The sequence below is a fragment of the Sinocyclocheilus anshuiensis genome, unplaced genomic scaffold (assembly GCF_001515605.1).
Source record: "Sinocyclocheilus anshuiensis isolate Anshui unplaced genomic scaffold, SAMN03320099.WGS_v1.1 scaffold413, whole genome shotgun sequence".
NCBI lineage: Eukaryota > Metazoa > Chordata > Actinopteri > Cypriniformes > Cyprinidae > Sinocyclocheilus > Sinocyclocheilus anshuiensis.
The window spans coordinates 1154671-1175482 of NW_015536481.1; the positions used below are offsets into that span (position 1 = coordinate 1154671).

General features: G+C 36.2%; 1 protein-coding gene across 2 annotated transcripts; it reads left to right on the plus strand.

Annotated features, from left to right (window-relative positions):
* Window positions 1–1282: 1282 nt before the first annotated feature.
* Window positions 1283–20720, plus strand: LOC107683586 (estrogen receptor beta-2-like). 2 transcript variants are annotated; one of them, XM_016479671.1, is made up of 11 exons: window positions 1283–1338; window positions 1427–1523; window positions 8419–8919; window positions 9989–10179; window positions 11645–11761; window positions 12171–12518; window positions 13752–13890; window positions 15173–15306; window positions 17123–17306; window positions 17431–17643; window positions 19169–20720. In XM_016479671.1, the coding sequence occupies exons 3-11, from the start codon at window positions 8495–8497 to the stop codon at window positions 19233–19235; spliced, it is 1818 nt and encodes a 605-aa protein (XP_016335157.1). In that variant the 5' UTR covers window positions 1283–1338; window positions 1427–1523; window positions 8419–8494; the 3' UTR covers window positions 19236–20720. The 2 variants fall into 2 exon arrangements, with proteins under 2 accessions (XP_016335157.1, XP_016335149.1); XM_016479663.1 differs by having other exon boundaries at window positions 1322–1523.
* The last annotated feature ends 92 nt before the right edge of the window (window positions 20721–20812 follow it).

The window sequence follows — 20812 nt, forward strand, 5'->3', positions numbered from 1 at the left end:
AGAAACTGCACCTGTTAATTCTTTGTTCAATAGACCTTAGCAAAGACGTCACTCATATGGTTTTGAATTGGGAAAAATGCAATGCTCAATATGGCCACTCTATCAAAGGAAGCCCCGCCTTCTGAATAAAAGAGCCAATCGCTAATCTGTAAAGTCACGCGTCACTGCAGCTGTCCCAGTTGTTATAGAAACAGTCAGCATTCTGGAGATGCGTGCTTAGGACTGCGCATGCACACTGGTCTAGCCTGAATAATAAACCTTTTTAATGCAAACTAAACAACATTTAAGAGACAGTTGTCAGATTTCATTGGAGATTTCAAATATGAAATTTAATTGTAAGCTTGGTGAACAGTTTTGGTGGATTTGATGTTTCCATTCAAAGGGATAGGAGCTGCACTTGCATGCCCGAGAGGCGTTTCAAAGATGGCTGCCGAGTGAAACGACTTGCCTTAAAAGGGTCATATGATGTTTTTAAAAAGAACATTATTTTGTGTATTTGGTGTAAGGAAATGTGTTTATGCGGTTTAAGGTTAAAAAAACACATTATTTTCCACATACTGTACATTATTGTTTCTCCTCTATGCCCCGCCTTTCTGAAACGCATCGATTTTTACAAAGCTTTGCTAAGAACGAACCGAAACGAAAACATTTCGCTTTTAATCTGTGTGTTTAACAGCCTGGGAAATCTTCCCAAGGCAGTACCTTGCCTCACCGACTAAAATCAGGGCGCCCACTACGGAGACGGCACCAGAGGTGAGGGGGCACAGTGACCGAGGTGGCCGGGCCGGGCCCCCTCAGCCCCCGCCCCCCGTGTCGCCGACGCTGTGTTTAGCTGAACAGTTTGCATATTAAACAACCGTACAATCCTGTTAAATCTCTCACAGCCTTGTTTTCATTCCTGTCAAAAATTAAATAGGCTATGTATAAAATAACAAATAAAACTGCTTTTCTACAACATCATTGGTAACTGAAAACTTTTACGTGATGCTGCATTCAATTGTCAGTACAAAATGAGTGACATATACTGTGTTTTTTCTCTCAAATATATATTTTTTAATATTACATTTTATCTTTTAATATTGTGCAATATATATAGCAATATATTTTCTACTAAATTCTGGTGGAAGCTAGTCACCCTGAACTTTGACCATGGATATGGTGAAGAGTGGTTTGATATGGTAATTAATTTCCTATAGTCTTGTTGTTTGTCTTAACTTGTAAATCTCTGCCTCATGCAGTAAATTTAGGGGCGGCTCCGGGAGGGCGCGGCTGCCAGTGACGCGTTTTTCTAATCTTTATATCCAAAGACAGAATTTTGCCAAAGTACAACCAGGCAAAGTGCGCTACCAGGTGTTTGCATGCCTCTCTCTTTCTATGTTGCGTCTGTCGCTTACTTCAGTGCTGTTCTTTCTCTTTGTGCGCGCAGTAAATCAGGTCGATACGGCTGCGCAGCGCTTTCACAGCTGATCAAACAGTTCTCTGCTCTCTAGCTCTCATCACCTGCTACCTGCTGCCTGCTGTCGGTAAGTGCTATTTGTAACTAACCTTACTAAAACGGTAACTATAGTTTCTGTCACTAAAAATGTGCTAACTTGGTGCTAGTTGCCACTGTCTTCAAAACAGGAACTGAACCAAATGAAAGAGATACTCAAAGCTTCTTACACTGTTTGAAGGATTAATGTAGGCTATTATGATTTTACGCAAGTGACAGTGACAGTAACTATAGTAACTCAGGTATTTTGCTGGAAGCTATGGTTACCACCATTGTATTTTTTTGTAAAGGAAATCAGCGCGTGAATTGTTAGTGTTCATGTGAGACAAAAGTTTTAGTAAACCTGACGTTGTTAAACTTTAAACCTTTTTGTTTATGGCTAACAAATGCCAATATGATGCTCGTTTAAAAAAAAACCTTTATGAAACTTGTTACAATGGATGAATGAGGTGATATGAATATGAAGTTTTTATGATTTGATGTTTAGGTGACGACCCGAGTGTGCTTCAATGTACTTGCCCGGGGACCCCAAAAGAGCCACAAGGGGGTGCTAGATAATGTCACATAAAAAAGTATAAACATGTTTTAAAATTATTTTTAATAAATTAGAAAAGCAAAGCGCCCCCCAAACAAACAAACAAATAAATCTGTTTTCATCCTTCTTTCTATACAATAAAAAATAAAAACAAATATATGTGCATCAAAAAAAATCCTTATCTAGTTTAGGCCATTGATAAAAAAAAGAAAGAAAAAAAGATGTAATAACTTTTACAAGTTCGGTAATAAAAGCAGTGCCATTACTGTTGTATTGAATTTATACAGTGCATTTCAGGTGATTATTATGTGTCTGCTGGTGTCACGTTCTAGACTTTTTGCAGACTGTGTTTATTGGCCCTGCACAAACACAGTCTATTACTCAATGTTGATCGTGATAAGATTATAATGACATTAGTGATAAGAGAAATGAGGGGTTTTAGGGGGCATGAGTTCAATGAAAGAAGGAAATCATGAAATAGGGTGTTTAGACAAAGACAGGATAACAGACCACCACCTGAATGGTGTAATTTATCAATCACTTTAAAGGGGGCATATGATGCTGCTAAAAAGAACATTATTTGGTGTATTTGGTGTAATGAAATGTGTTTATGCGGTTTAAGGTTCAAAAAACACATTATTTTCCACATACTGTTCCGCCTTTCTTTGCGTGAACATTTGGGCGGTGTTCAAATCTTCCCACATAGTGATGTAGACATTTGGGGGCATGTTAGAACGAGCCGTTTTAGGTAGGTGTGGCTGACTCTTAACTTTTATAAAGAATATCTCTTTGGATTTGAGACTTTAGTCTTTGCAACTTTACAGATCTTCTTTATGCACCAAGAGCTTGTAACACTCCAAAGAGAAAGGAAAAATTGAAATCGCATCATATGACCCCTTTAAAATAACAAAAAGAAAGTGTTTCAAATAACATATTCGTTAAGTATGGTGTTAACATGACCATCTGTTAGGGTTTTGTATTCATGTTTTGAGTTATTTTAAAATCTCAGATGCTACTTGGTTACTTGACAAAACATTTTTCACACTGATGACCACCTGTACATTCTCTTTCGTTCTTCTCTCTGTCCCTCATTTTGTACAGACTCATATTCATCATAGCTTCATCAGTTATTTACCTTTTTTAAAGTTCACCAAGTTATTTACCTTTTTAAAATTCCCTGACATATCAAACATACTATAAATTGCTGGGACACATGATCTCTTAAGTTCATGTACCTAAAATTAAACCCACAACAAAACTTTACAAAAGTTCAGAAATGGATTTTCGCTGTGTTTTGTTGAAGGGAGACACCCTAGGGAATGTGAAGGAGGAGAAGAAACACTGTTTATCATTTTAGACAGAGGTCCTTGTACTCTTGAGCAATGGATGAGAAATCATACTAAACATAATGGCCTGTTATTAAAAATCGGTGGTATTTGTGCTGATGCTACAGACTGCACCCTTTTAAAATGAATATTCATCCATGTATTGCAACACTAGTCTATTATTACCGTAACATATGCAAGAAAAAATTATTTGCTGTGTTTACTTTGAATTCCTGTAAAATCTATTAATATTGTTTTAATGAAAGGAACTACCTGATGTGTAATGACATTTTAGCATTTAAAAGGAGATATTGCTGGTTTTTGGGTTTGCAGCGGGAGGTTTTAGCCGTGGTCTTAGCAGAAACACACACATACGCGAGTGGACTGTTCTGTTGACAGGTTTGTTGGCTTGTGTGACCACTGATAGGAGGATTGGATCAAACTTTATAGACTGTAATCAGTCTGTGTGATATAGTAATCTCAGAAATCATGCTATCTAAATCTCTCCCTCTTATTATTTGCATTTTTTTTGCACCGGAGAACTCTGTCTGGGACTTTAGAAGGCCAGCTTTTCTTATCATCCGTCACTCCCTGAAAAAGAAGTGAGTCTCAATTAGGAGAGCATGAATGGTGTCAGGGATCGGAGTGGTTTCAAGCGTAAAGAATGTGCTTATATACACAAATGTCTTTTGTGTAAGACATTTGTGACAAAAAACTGATGTCTTCACAGACATTTTCAACATCTCGCTAAGCCAGGCAAATGTGTGTGCATAATTATTTGTATGTAGGTTCACTATAAGGCTCATTTAGTGGGGTGATGTTAGCCTTCATGTTGCCGATGTGAAATAAATGGAAAATTAATTCTTGTGTAAGTTCAAAGAAATTTAAAGTTGGCAGGAGGACCTTATTAGGATGGAGAAAATTTCTCCCAGGGACTGTGTGTGTTATGTGTAGGTGTTCCTTCGTCCTGTCCTTGGCCTTTTGTTCAGTGGTATGTGTGTCTGGATTGTAGCCAATCGGAGCTTTACAAGAGTGGCAGTAGGAAAGTGCTTAAGTTTCTCTGTCTTCCAATGACATTTAGATTGAAAAGTTGCTTTAGTATACGTGACCGTACTTAAAAATATATAAAATTGTTATTATAAGTATTATAAAAATAAACTTTTGGTTTGGTTGCGTGTGTGATTTTTATATGGTGAAATGTAAGGAGCAGTCTCTTTATTTTAATAGATTTTTTGTGCTCTTGTACTTAGACCATCTGTTGCACACGTGTGTGTATCATATTCCAGTGTGTTTGTCAGGAGTGTTTGTCCAAGCAGTCTTTTTAAGACAACAATCAACACTATAGCAATAAAACAAAGCAAATATTATGAATTATGAAGCCAAATAGTGTATAAACCACATTTTCCCCCATAAAGTAACACTTTTCAGTAGAGACAGCAGCAGATAAAGGTAAAAGCAGCGTCTCTGCCTCCTTTGAACTTATATTATTCTCACAGAGGTCCTAAAGTGTTAAATAAATTTAATGGCAAAATTGAAAAAACGTATATGGCGTTTCAGCGTTGTGGCTTGAACAATAGCGCTTTGGGTTGAAGAAAAGCGCATGATAAATAAAATGCTTTATTATTATTAATAGTGCACCTACTCAAGACTGGTATAGTGGTGGTGCTCATATGGAATGTTAAAGTTCAGTTCCAGGGTTCAGATGGTTTTCAAATTGTGATTTCCAGGCCTGGAATTATTAGGCTATAGAAATGTTCAAAAGCCATGGAAAAACAATGAGCATTACTGTAGTGAATATCTAGTTGCTTAAAATGTAACATTTTTCATTAGCCAGATTTGTTTCTTATGAGTGAATTCCCTATTAAATTATTTTTTAACAATTCTCCGTCAGTAGCATGAACATCTTAACAAAAGTTTAAGGGCAGTGAGTTTTTATTTTAAAACTATTCTTTTATTCAGCAAGAATGCAATAAATTAGTCAAAAGTGAAGGCATTTACAATGTTACAAATGATTTTTATTTCAAATAGATGCTGTTCTTTTGAACTTTCTTTTTTATCAAAAAATCCTGAAATAAATGTTTCACGGTTTCCACAAAAATAATAAGCAGCATGACTGTTTTCAACTCTCATGATAATAATAAATATTAGTTGAGCTGATGTTTTCTGAAGGATCATGTGACACTGAAGTCTGGAGTAATGGCTGCTGATAATTCAGCTTTTCCATCACTGGAAGAAAAAAATATTATTATAATTAAAAAAAAAAATTAAAATAGAACAAAAAATAGTTATTTTAAATTATAATATTTCATAAGCATAAGAGATTTCTTAATTCTTATGAAATGTTTATTTGTATGTATTAATTGATTTATTGATTAATGTAGTTGTTATCATATTTTATTTGTTGTCAACACTCAGATTAAACCCAGAGAGTGGACTTTGCCTCCTCATTTCAGTAGTTAGTCACATGCTGGTGTGTTTATTAGTGCTGGTTTAATGTACGTGTTCGGTGTGCTTTAACATGTCTGTATTTACAGAGAATGTTCAGAGTAATGTTTCCGGGTATATTCTTTATGGATGTGTGTTCTTCTTTCAGACAGAACACAATGTTTCATGAGTTGTCTCAGTAATAATGTTGGCACAGCAATGTCTCACCTTTACTCTTTGTGTTTACTGAGACAGTGGGCCAGATCTCTGACCCAAGACCCACAGATTCCCTTTAGCCTAGAGAACAGGGAATGCTGGGTATTAAAGTAAAGTTTGTAGTTTTGTGTGTTTGTTTGTAGATTTTTCAAAACATTTTACATAAACTCTCACACATAATTAATAGAAATGCTCATAAAATTATGAACTAAATGAATAGTCTTTGAGTGATTTCATTTCACCTGCATGAAAACGTATAGAAAATATTTTGAACTTTTGAGAATTACTCAAAATAGTCTCTGTAATGATTCTCTGTAAAGGATTTTAGACATTGTTTTAGACACACTTACATTATTTGGTGATGGCTTAAAAAAACATGATTTTCTTATTCCTTTGTCTTGTTTTCCAGTAAAAATATTTAAACATTCTTAAATCAAGATACATTTACTTGGGAAGCAACATTACTTAAGATATTAAAGGGATAGTTCACCCAAAAATGAAAATTACCCCCATGATTTACTCACCCTCAAGCCATCCTAGGTGTATATGACTTTCTTCTTTTAGACGAAAACAATCGGAGTTACAATAAAAAATACGTCCTGTGTCATCCGCTGGAACGCCACTCTCTAGTGAATGCGCGCGTACGACAGTTAGCAGAAGCTAGAGATTACAGTTTATAAAGTCTTAAATATGGATATTTCCTTTCATGATTTTAAACCTGTTTGTGATTTTCATTGTTTTTTTCCAGAAACAAATCTTGGCAGGCAACATAAAACAATACAGTATGCCTGTTTTTCCTAGTTGTATTAGCAGATGCACTTCCTTTTACAAATTTTCTCTGAAAAAGTGACTGGAAAGATAGAAAAACGTCACAGAGGAACATGATAAAATTTTTTCTAAATCTGTCCAAAGTACATGAAGTGAGACAGTGTAGAGGGAGGTAAATAGTCTCTGTGGTGGGTTACACTGCTCTCTTCTGGGGGACTCATCACACCAAACCAGACAGGATAAATGCTTTGATTAAGTGTTTTTTTAGGGGAATGAGCCTGTGAATAATTTACTTGTGACTGAGGCTTTAATATTCTACTGATGACTGTCCAAAGAAATACAGTACAGTACAGTACGGTACAGATTTCAAATCAGTTTCAAAGACTTCTGTTTGAAAGTTAGTAAAGGTGTCTATAACTTTAAGAGGAATTTGTCACTTTCATAATAGTGTAGAACTTTTAGAAGAGTCTATAACTTGTAGAAGGCCGGTTAATGGAGCATACAGTAGAGGCACGTCAGGTCAGCATTGGTTTTGATTCAAATGTTTATTTAGTAAGAGATGCAGAGGAGAAAGTTCTTTTAAACAGTTTGTCACAAAGATCCAGAGTCCACTGTGCTTTATGTAACACTGAAACCAGAGATGAACAACTAGACTATGAGAATTCTCAAGAGAGCCTGTGTGTGTGTATGTGTGTGGGAGACCATTCTTCAAAAATAAAATGATTATGTGTCAAATAATGTTTAAGGTGCATTTTTATATTTAAAAAGAAGTAAATTTCCTTACAGTTTTTTTTACAGGTGGTTTATTGGTATTTTAAATTAGGCATTCCATTGTGTAGGTTTTTTTAAGGTTGAGGAAATGTCCATAAATGTAACAGAAAATGGACTGGAAATGGACTTTGAAATAACACATAAAGCCGTTTTTTTCTCCTTGTACACACTGCTACAAGCACACACAAAGAATTCCACACAAAATCTCCCACTCCAAGTGGTGAAAATTAAACCTGCCCTACTCAAAAAACCAGAGAATAGTGTGTGCATGTGGGTCTTTCTTTATTCATAATATGTCTCTATATTAGATCAGAATCACAGAACACATGAACATCTTGGATGACATGGGGGTGAGAAATTATCAGGAAATTTTTATTCTGGAAGTGAACTAACCCCTTAAAGGTTTGTGCAATATGTACACTACAGTTCAAAATTTGGGGTTGGTAAGATTTTTTAATGTCTTACGCTCACCAAGGCTGCATTTAGTTAGTTAGTCAAAAATATGGTAAAACCAGCAACATTGTGAAATATTATTACAATTAATTTTTTTCCCTGTTTTAATGTATTGTAAAATTGTATTTATTCCTGTGATGGCAAAGCTGAATTTTCAGCAGCCATTACTCCAGTCTTCAGTGTCACATGATCTGTTCAAAAGTTTGGGGTCAGTATGGGTCCGTTTTTTCTCTCTAAAGAAATTAATACTTTTTTATTCAGCAAGGATGCATTGATCTGATCAAAAACGATAGTAAAAAAAAAAAAAAAGTATTTCTTAAAAAAAAAACATACTGACCCCAAACTTTTGAACTTACTGTGTGCTTAACATGCTGGGGGTGTAAGCGTTATTCTAATATCTCTCAGGATCTGACTTCCTTTTTTGTGTCCTTCAGCAAGAATGTCCTCTGACACAGTTGGGCCTATGATGCAGAAGTCTGTCAAGCCAGGACCTCGCTTGAGTTCTCCAGAATGAGCTCCTCCCCTGGTCCGGCCCCTGCGTCAGCCTCCCCTGCCCTGGACTCTGGCAAGGCCAATCGAGGGGACTTGTCTAACACCTTACCCCGTCTCTACACTTCCCCACTCGGCATGGACAACCAGACCGTCTGCATTCCATCTCTGTATGTGGAAGCCTGTCAGGATTATTCACCACCGCATGGGGGAGAGATCAGCCATGGAGCCTTAACGCTCTACAGCCCCGTGTCCTCCACAGTGCTGGGGTACCCTCATCCCCCCGTGTCTGAAAGCCTGGTCCCGCTCAGTCCGACAATCTTCTGGCCTCCCTACACCACACACACTGCACTGTCTCTGCACTGCCCACCTCCACTGGCCTACAGCGAAACACATTCACACACTGCCTGGGAGGACGCCAAGACACACGCGCTTAACCAGAGCAGGTGAGAATCCAGTCATAGACATCACATGCAGTGTATTAATAACTGATATATGCATTTAAACTCCAAGTAGCAGCTGACAAATGGATAGTTCAGTTGCCATAGAGACAATAACAGCCCTGTGATCACATGAAATGCTTTCTTTTCTTTTCTTTTATTTTCTTTTCTTTTCTTTTCGTTTTGTCTTGAGGTGCTTGTTACAGTATTGTAAATCATGCAACTTTTTGAGCAGATACATGATATTTCTTTTCTAATCAGATTTTTCGCAGGGTAGACAATAAAACAGGTGAAAGGGTCAATAAAAAAGGGTCTGTTCAGGTCTGTTCTGATAGGATCGCAAACAGCGGGGAAGAAATTATTCTAAATGCAAATGGGAAAATTCACTTATAATTGTGCATAGTTAGCTCAGCAAAATAAGCAGACTATTATACGAAATAAATAAATTAACATAAAAATGCATTAAGGGCTATCATGTAAAATATTAATTAACGTAAAAAATGTGTTCTATGATGTTTTTGATGTTCCTGACACAAATTAACTTTGTAAAATCGATCTAAATTATGAACAGGACCAACCAACCAAATAAATATTTAAAAAGGATATTATCACAAAGGGGCTAAAAAGCAAATAAAAATGATCAATTTAAATAGTAATAAAAATTGTCTGGATTTTCTTAGCTGGGTTTGTTGCACCTGGGCAATTACCTGAATTCAAATAAAATATAAAAAAATAGTTTTATGTCAGCTAGTCGGTAAAGCAACATTTCTATTTTTTTTTGCGTTTTCTTCCTATTTTTTAAACTTGATATACTAAAATAACTAAAACTGAAATGATATTTCATGAATATTAAAACTGATAAAAACTGATAAAATCAACAAAATGACTAAAACTGAATTTAAAATGAAAATTGAATATATAAAAATAAAAGCAAATTCAAAATATGAATAAAAACTAGTTTCACACAGCAAGCACCACTCAACCACGTTTTCTTTAGAAAATGTCAAAAAATGTCTTCTTGTGGAAGAAAATTCTTCTTCTCTTTTTACTTTATCTGTACCTTCATCTTTTATAGTTCTGTCCTTACTCATGCAAAGCTGTTAGGGCAGCAACTGGATGGTGATGATGGCTTGAATCCTTCACCAGGCATTGTGGGTAAAAGAGACACACACTTCTGTGCGGTGTGTCATGACTACGCCTCTGGGTATCACTATGGTGTCTGGTCATGTGAAGGGTGCAAGGCTTTCTTCAAACGGAGCATTCAAGGTAAAAACACATATGTTTTTACAAATACTAAATCTCAGTAAAAACCACACAGTATTTTATTTTTTAACCGACTTAATCGGTAAATCTTATCACAGATTACATTAATTCTGTGCAAAAAATTAATTCCCTGGTCAGTTTGTGATGTTCCTACTAATATCTCCAAGGATTACTTTATTGAAAAAAATAGATTCTAGAGGAATATTTTGTCATTTAGATTTTGCAAACATCAGATAGAAGTCAATGTGTGTGATTAGAAGTGTAATGTTTTTATTATTACTACGGTATCACTTTACAATAAGGTTCATTAGCTAACATTAGTTAACTACTTTAGTTAACATGAACTAAGAATGAACAATACTTCTTAATGTTAATTTTAACGTTTACTAATGCATTATTTAAATCAAAAGTTGTGCTTAGTTAATGCACTGTGAATTAACATGGACTAACAATGAAAAAATACTGTAATAAATGTATTGTTCATTGTTTGTTCATGTTAGTTAATACATTAAATAACATGAACTAATTGAACCTTATTGTAAAGTGTTACCATTATTACTTTTAACTTTTGGTATTACTTATAGCTTTTTAATTTGACGCTTAAACAGTTTCTTTTTGTTCAGTGTGATTTCTAATGAAAAAAGGATATATAATTTTTTTTCTATTGAAATATATTTTAAAATGTAATTTATTTCTACAATGGAAAAGCAGAATTGTGAGTCTAGTCTTCAGTGTCACATGATTCTTCAGAAATAACGTGACACCCCTGTTTCTTATTATTATCAATTTTGAAAACAGTTGTGCTGCTTAATATTTTTGTGGAAACCGTGATACATTTGTTTTCATGATTCTTTGATTAAAAAAAGTTCAAAAGAACAGCATTTATTTGAAATAGAAGTCTTTTGTAACATTAAACGTCACATTTGCTAAATTTATACATTTTTATAACATTATACACGCATCCTTGCTAAAAAAAGTATTAATTTCTTTCAAACTTTTTAACGATAGTGTGTATTTCATTATATTGTGTAAAAAATTTCTAAAGGTAACATTTCAAACATTGATTATTAATATAAGCTATTGTTTCTGGAAGTTAATCGCATAAAAAAATGAGTTTATACAAAAAAGTAAATAAAATAAAATTGGTGTAGAAACTATTTTCACTCAGAAATTGCTAGTAAATTTCATAAACAATTACAAAGAAATAGCAAGTAACATTGAATTAAATGATATTTTGAAGTAGAAAGACTGAAATAGTATTTTCTTGTAATACATGGTCCAATAGTCTTCCAAAAAATATTTTTTTACAGTGTAGTGCAAAAATATTTGAATCAATTAACAGCCCTAATAATAATATGATCTTAGACAATAGAATGAGATGACATTAAAAAGCTGAATTTAACCAAGGCGTTTACTGTAGATCGAAGGATGTGAGCTTAATATAATTTTTTATCCCAATCTTCTTTAGGACACAATAACTATATTTGTCCAGCTACCAATCAGTGCACCATTGACAAGAGCCGACGCAAGAGCTGCCAGGCCTGTCGACTCCGCAAGTGCTATGAAGTGGGCATGATGAAGTGTGGTAGGTGTGAAAAGGCTCTTCCTTTTCTGTGTGTAGCCACTTATTTTATATAGAGGGAAAGATATGTCATACTTTATATATTTTTGGTCACACATTAGTTTGAGGACCAATTCTCACTATTAACTAACTATTAACTATGACTTCTGCCTTAATAAACTCCTAATTTGCTGCTAATTAATAGTTAGTAAGGTAGCTGTTTGGTATGTGGTTTAGGTATGGGGTCGGATTAAGGGATCTAAAATATGCAGGATAAGGCATTAATATGTGCTTTATAAGTTCTAATAAACAGCCAAAATGCTAGTAATATGCATGATAATAAGCAACTAATTAAATGAATAGTGAGAATTGGTCCCTAAAGTAAAGACGGTGTGCGCTTTTGATGCGTGTTTGTAATTGTGTGTGTGAACAGGTGTGAGGCGGGAACGCTGCAGTTACCGTGGTGCTCGTCATCAACGCAACCCCCAGATCAGAGACAGCTCAGATGGGGCATTAGGGGTCAGGCGTCGTTCCCAGCATCATTTAGAATTTCCCCTCAATCCCACTCACTTCTTCCCTTCAGGGGACAGAGCTGAGGGGCGTGGCCTAGGCCTCTCCCCTGAGCAGTTGGTCAACTGTATTCTGGAGGCGGAGCCTCCTCAGATTTATCTGAGAGAGCCAATAAACAAGCCGTATACCGAGGCCAGCATGATGACGTCACTAACCAACCTCGCTGACCAGGAACTGGTGCTCATGATCAGCTGGGCGAAGAAGATACCAGGTGTGTGTGCTCATATAAATATTTTAAATGTTCCCCTAATTCGTAAGTTATCACACATTGCACTTTTTAAGCAATGTGTACGTTTTCCCATATGGAAATGTAATATATGACTTATGTTGCCCTATATCGAGAGTGATATAGCCATATGTGTTACCTATAAGGTGATACATATGTTCACATACGTACTTTCTGTGGGTAGCTGAAAATGTAAGTTTATAAAATATATAAAATACCCATAATAAAATGTTTATATGCACATATGTTTTTTTTATATGCACACACATTTTTTATATGATAATATAATGTTACAACTATATATGTCAACAATATATATTTTATTTATATATATGCAACTTTATTAAAACAACATATTCAAAAAGTCCTGTGTTTATATATGTTTTTGTAATACATTTTCTTTTATATTTACATACATAATATCAGCATGTATTGATGGGTTTTAGGATAGATATGCATGCACATGACATGTATGTATGCACATACATAAACAGACATATTTGCATGGGCTTGATATATACAGTATATTAATATATGAAATTGTCCCAGTTTCTATTAGCTTTCATATATGTTTTTTCTTCATATGACAAAATATTTCATATATGGGAATTTAATATATGTACATATATTACTTTTGTGTATGCTTTTTAATTTTTTACTTTTAGTTTAAAGTGCTTTTTAATTTGTTATTTTTATTTACGTCAAATTGATTTCTTGTCATTTCTAAAAGGTTAATGGGATTCAGTCATCATTCAATCACCCTCATGTTGTTCCAAACCTGTATGATTTTTGGTCTCCTGTGGAATAAAAAAACATAGTTTAGCAATAGTTTAGCAGAATGTTGCTCTTTTCCATTCAATGAAAGTGAATGGTGAGCAGGGGCTGTCATGCTCCAGAAATGACAAAAAGCATAAAAAGCATCATTTTGTGTGAGTGTACAGGTGCATCTCAATAAATTAGAATGTCGTGGAAAAGTTCATTTATTTCAGTAATTCAACTCAAATTGTGAAACTCGTGTATTAAATAAATTCAATGCACACAGACTGAAGTAGTTTAAGTCTTTGGTTCTTTTAATTGTGATGAAACTTTTCCATGACATTCTAATTTATTGAGATGCACCTGTATGTGTATGTGCACTTACATCCAGTATTTGAAGGGCAGCAGCTGTGTCAGAGTGTGTTCTGGAAGGCATCTGTGTGTTTGTTACTCCTCTCACAGGTTTTGTGGAGCTGACTTTGTCAGATCAGGTACATCTGTTGGAATGCTGCTGGCTGGATATCCTTATGTTGGGATTGATGTGGAGATCTGTGGATCATCCCGGGAAACTCATCTTCTCACCTGACCTCAGACTCAACAGGTAACATCTCCCACTGACACTGGAATACACAGATCTGATATGAGCACATTGTGGACAGTCAGTAATACTGGTCAGAAAACGTCTGCTGGAGTGTGTGGAAGGAGCCGTTTTCCGACCATTATTACTGACTGTCCACAATGTGCTCATATCAGATCTGTGTATTCCAGCAGACATTTTCTGGCTTACCTACTTTGGTTGCTATAGTAATCAAGTAGCATTCAACACAATGCCAAGTTACCTTTTTCTACAACAACTGGAATCAGAAATATGCCAGTATGAAAAGCATCAGTATGCTGATAGCATAAAAAAATGGTACACATATCCTTTTGTTTGGTCTCTCTATGCTATGCCATGGGATCTATGATATCAAAACCTGAACGATTAAGAATAAGCTTACATTTCAACAGGTCAAACTCACCATTAACAGAAATTGAATTGAAATTCAGATTTAAAGCCACCTACAAGTGTAGTTTGATTGAGTGTGATTGAATTTGTTAAATCAGATCAGTGTTTTTTTCTGTCATAAACATAAAACATAAAATAGTTGTGCTGTCAATGTGTAGACTTCTTTAGATTAGAATTGTTTGAAATCTGAAGGCGTCTTAAGTGGGAGAGATTGGCTCATATCTTGCTTGATGGTAACATTTGAAAAACACTGATGTTTAGTGGATTTATTCACTGACCTTCAGCTAATCTTCTGTTGTGTGTCCAGTGTACACAGTGTTTGTGTGTGTGTACATTCACTGTGTGACACGTGTGAACAGATTTTAAAGTACATTAATTAAGAAAATTGATTGTGGAGAGATGCCACCTTTTTTGTTATGATCTGTTTTTGTTCTCTTTTGTGAATGCATGGCTGGAGTGAGTGTGTGTGTGTGTGTGTGTATACCTGTTTATTATTTTGTGTGGAATTGAATATTCCTCTTCCTTAGTGATTATCTCTAGGGTCTTAACAAACCTTGGTGTGTTCTCATAACACAAGCTTAGTTTGTACTATTCATTTCTCACACAGGATTGAGTGTGTGTGTATTAGAAAGTGTGTGAGACAGCGTGTACAGTACTTCCTATGTCTTTCACCTGACACTTTAAGGTCATCTGTATTCATTCAAAATAAGCTGTGTATGTTAGCTAGTATTATCTTTACCTGTTTTTTTCTATTAATGAATGAATGAATGAATTATTATTGCTACTTGGCTCCAGAGTGATTAGTCACAAGACATTTATGGCCTTTTCTCTTTTATCTCTGTTTCATACCCTCTCTTTTTTCTCTCAAATCTTTTAGGGAGGAAGGGAATTGTGTTGAAGGCATCATGGAGATCTTTGACATGCTGCTGGCCACCACCTCCAGATTCAGAGAACTGAAGCTCCAGAGAGAGGAATACGTCTGTCTCAAAGCCATGATCCTTCTCAACTCCAGTATGACACTACTCTGATTGTGTGTGTGTGTACGTTATTGTGCGAGACTTAAAGGGTTAGTTCACCCCAAAATGAAAATTCTGTCATTAATTACTCACCCTTTCCCAGGTCCAGAAAGATAGTAAGGACATCGGTAAAACAGTCCATGTGACATCAGTGCCTCAATTTCAGTTTTGCGAAGCTACAAGAATACTTTTTGAGTGCAAAGAAAGCAAAAAGAACATAATTTTTTCAACTATTCTTCTCCCCCGAGATAGGTCTTCCGACATTTTAGAGTATCACAACGCATACGCACGCGTTCCCCTAAGCGTAAACAACGCTGATTATGCAGATTACGTTCATGCGCGCGCTTTCTCCCTCGAACATAAACAATGCTGATTACGTCGATTACGCTCTTGGGTACTCTCCAAAATGGCGGAAGACGTAACTCAGAGAATTGTTTTGTATATAAATTATTTTTGTTTCCTTTGCGCTCAAAAAGTATTCTCGTAGCTTCGCAAAGCTGAAGTTGAGCCACTGATGTCACATGGACTGTTTTACCGATGTCCTTGCTATGTTTCTGGACCTGGGAACATTACAGCTGCGTTGCTGTCTATGCAGGGTCTGAGAGCTCTCACATTTCATCAAAAATATCTTAATTTGTGTTCCGAAGATGAACGAAGGTCTTACGGGTTTGGAACGACATGAGGGTGAGTAATTAATGATAGAATTTTCATTTGGGGTGAACCAACCTTTTAAATGCAGTTTGTATCTTGTTTTTTCTTCATGTAACTGTAGGGCATGCTAATTACAACATGCTAACTATATTTAGCATGTTGTTCAAAAACAGAAACTTTTGATTTACATGACTGGTCAGTGGTCTCCTGCCAATGCCGCCCTCTTGTGTTTTAACCCTATAAAGCCTACTATATCATATTTGACATATGAATATCTAGATTCTAAGGCCCCTTAAATAATCAACATGATCAAAACTTTGCTGAAAAACATGCAGTATTGAAAAACAATTGAAAAACAAAATAAAAGACCTTTTAGTACAATTGTAAACATGTCCTCCTTAATGTTGTGGTACACGTCTTTTTGCTGTAAAATCCTTAATGATTTTTCTAAAGTAATTGCAAAAATAACTTTTATATAGTTAGTAATATTTAAAGATGAACATTTACTAGGCTGAAGCAACTTAGGTTTATTTGATTATACATACATCATTTTTTAGAAAAATTGTGTTGAAATCTGAGTTTAAAATATGATCAATGTTTGTTTGTACATCTCTTATTCATTATTGTATTGCATGCCATTATATGTTTTGATCATAAAACTAAGCTTTTAAATATCATATTACTAAGATCTATTATCTAGAGATACAGAGCGATATTTTATGCGCTTAGTAGTCTGCTATACTGTTATGAAAAAATAATTGATTTACATTACATTTACATTACAAGCCATCAGAATTTCATTTTATTTTTTGGTTATATAAATAACATCTGCACCAAACCGCATATTTTTGCTCAGTTTGGGCCTCTAAATAAAATTGAGGTGAAAATGAAACTTTTTTCCCTTGAATATGAGCTCCTTATTCTCACTATATCACACTATATGAGCCATAAAAGCCTTATGTATCAAATTTGATACAAAACATAATCCATTATTTCATATGTAAGGTTTTACAGGGTTAAAACTGCAGTCTGATTGCTGATTCTATGAAAAGATTGTCTAGACGGTAACATTTGTTCACTGAAATTGTCACAAAATGATCTGTTTTCTCTTGAACCGCATCAGATATTGTGCTTTACTCCTTTTGTGTGCTTATTAACAGATAACTGTTCAAGCTTGCCACAGACTCCTGAAGATGTGGAGAGCCGTGGGAAGGTTCTGAGGCTGCTGGACTCTGTGACTGACGCTCTAGTTTGGACCATCTCCAGAACAGGCTTGTCCTCACAGCAGCAGTCCATCCGGCTCGCCCATCTGCTGATGCTGCTCTCACATATTCGACACCTCAGGTAGCACAGCAGACTGTGTTTGTGATCTCACAGAGGCCGTATTCTAGACTTTCATAGCATTTCATGTTTCAATTTTCCCCTCATCTGTCACTGGCTCACTGTTCTCTTCATCTGTTGTCTGCAGCAACAAAGGCATTGAGCATCTGTCAACCATGAAGAGAAAAAACGTGGTGCTGCTGTATGATCTTCTGCTAGAGATGCTGGATGCCAACACGTCCCAGAGCAGCCGGATTCTGGCAGCTCACACAGAAGCCTCTCTCCGGTCGGACACACAACAGACCACAGAGATCCTCCACACATCCAGACAGAGCGACCAGGAGTCCCGGCACAGTCCACAGTGAGTGGACACATGCACACTTGTGTTGAATTGTGCTGTTTTTGGTAATACAGAAATCATATTTCGTGAAAAATCCACTCGCAAGTTTATCAAAAGGTAACAGTCAGTAAAAAAAAGAAAATAAATTAATACTTTTATTCAGCAAGGATGCATTAAATTGATCAAAAGTGGCAGCAGAGACTTTGATTTTGTTGCAGATCAGTTTACTGTTAGAAAAGATTTCTATTTCAAATAAATGCTGTTTTTTAAACTTTCTCTTCATCAACAAATCCTGAAAAAAATGAATCATGGTTTACGCAAAATATTAAGCGGCACAACAATTTTCAACACTGATAATAATAAGAAATGTTTCCTGAGCAGCAAATCAGCATATTAGAATGATCTCTGAAGGATCATGTGACACTGAAGACTGGATGATCATGTAATGATGCTGAAAATTCAGCTTTGCCATCACAGGAATAAATTGCATTTTGAAATATATTAAAATAAAAAAGTTATTTTAAAGGTGCAATAGGTGATTGTCTTCAGAAACATTTTTTGTTATGCTGGTTGAAAGTCTCTTCACATCCCCATACCAATCATTAAGTTAAGTGGTCTACATGTATTTATCTGTATTTATATATTCTGTGGAAGACGTAGGACAAAGAAATGTTCGTCCAATCAAAACGCTCGGTCCGAGCGTTTTAATTGGCTTTCCTACCTGCCTGGCAACGTAAGTATCTGCATACCTCTGCGCACCCGGTTCGCACAGACAGGATACGTCATCAGCGCGTTCACGCACGCTGTGCAGACAGAGCGAGAATGGCAGACAAACATCAACAATCCGATCTTCCTTCCTGGTATTGTAGTACTTTTCAAGTTTTCTCACCGGTGAATGACATGATGTAGCCCAGTGGTTAATCCAGTCCTCGCGCCAGCTCGTTAGAAGTGAGCTACGTGCATGAACTGTTCCGATCGATATGACAGTGTTCATTGCTCCCTCCTCCCTGAGCGGGGGAAATCCGTTGAAGTTTACTTCACTTCGGAACATGGGCTGGAATTGGGAACCGCTAATGTAGCCTATTGTAGTAATGTTGTCTCTGGTATTCTGGTCTGTGAGTGTAAATGCGTTAAGGGGGCATGGCTTTGGACGGCGATTGCAGGGAGGGTGGGACGTTCGCTTTCAGTGCTACCAGGCTAAAGTTAGCATTTTCCAAGATCTCCTACTGCACCTTTAACTTGTAATAATATTTCACACTATTACTGGTTTTACTGTATTTTTGATCAAATAACTGCAGCCTTTTAAAAGTTAACCTTTTAAAAATGTAAAAAAAAAAAAAACTCTTACCGACCCCAAGCTTGCAAATTTAGTCCTTTCCTGTTCATACGGTTTTACAAACTACGTTAAATAGACTGTAATATGCCGATCCTGGAACATTCCTTCAACTAGTGCAATCAAATGAATCATTATATATATTTCTTAAAATTACACTTTTCACACAGGTTTTCGAATCTAAGATAACACATATTTTGTGTGCCTCTCTAGAGCTGAAGAGACAGTGGATAAGACATTACATTGTTGTCCGCATCGAGTGGACATGGACACAGACTGACAGTGAGTATCCCTTCTATGGATGGGATAAGCTCCCTGGATCCAGCATTGGATTTGAATCCAATTTCCATGCCGCGTATCCTATGTAGGGTCTCAGGGGAAACAAACCAGACCTGGGAAAAAGAACTTTAGATGACCAGCGACAAACTGAACCAAACAGGGCTTTCAAATGGCTCAGTCCTGCTTCAACACAATGCAGTTTAAACTGTTGTTTTTCTATATGCCGTAATGTCAACCCGAAGAGGAATCCTCCTCATTCAAACCAATCATGTGTTCAGTATTCAAGAAATCACAAATGGAATCCTTTCAAACACTCCCCCATCTGCCATTTCTCAGCAAAAAGCTAGCACCACCACCCCTAAATCGCACCATTGGATGAGCCAGTGTTACGTTGTGTCCTTTTGAGCCATTCAAACAGATTGTCGAAAGTACACACTGCACATTTAAACATTTTCTTTGCCATCCCAAGATGTCTGAGAACCTTTGACTCAAAATGACGGTTTCTCTGAAGACTGGCCAAGCTAAATGAAACACACACTTCTAATAGTTTATGCGTTTTGTACTCTGTGTCTTTGTATTTGTAAGATGTTGGAGTGCTGTTATTTGCTGTCCTGTGGTGCTTTTTGTGGTTTATAAAGTACTTGTCATTGACAGTAAATGTAACACTTTCTAAAACATCTGTGAGTGTTGGCGCCTCTTTCAGATGTTTTCTTGAAGCCTGGCTTATACGCACAATCAACATATGAAAAGTGTATCATTCTGAAAATGTGACTTTGTAATGTGTAATTACAGATGCAGTTGAGTTTTCCTGGTGCTACATGTAACGGTGCATCCTGACACAATTCCTTGTGTAAAACTTTCTGCACCTGAAATGTCCTAAGAAGCTGGAATTAAAGCTGAGTGTATAATTTCTGCACACGTCACCAAATAGTATTACAATGCTGCGTTCTATCCTTAAGGGCTTGTCCCAATGTTCTTATCCCTTTGAAGGGTTTACCCTCCTGAGTGAGCGCTAGGAAGGGTGTGCACTTCTGCGTCATCTTGCCAAGCAAATTAAGGAGGCGTCGTAGTCACATATTTAAAACTGTGCAAAAAATCATGGGCGCACAGTGTCAGTTGTACCCTTTGAAATTCTTCTTTCTGAAGTGCCCTTCAGAGGTGGTTATCTTGTTTGGAACGCAGCATGAAAGTCATTTTCGAACCATTTTCCCAAACACTCCCTCGTCTGCCATTGGTTGGACAAACACAGTCCTAAACTCATGCGATTGGATGAGCAGGTTGAAATGCTCAAATTTGCTTTTTAATAGCTCCACTGTGTTTACAGTTTTTGTGGAATTAACCTACTTATAGTTATCTGGTTAAACTGAGGTAACTGAAAAGAAATTACACACTTCAGCTTTAAACGGGGGGGGAAAAATACTGATGATACAGTGACACAACAGTAAGTTTCTAGAGGTAACAAAACTAAAGTCATTTATATTGTATACAGCTGCAAAATAAATATGTGGGAATTAAATAGTGAACACTTGCATATTTGTACATGATGTTTATTTGTATTAAAATTGACTTCAAAACAAA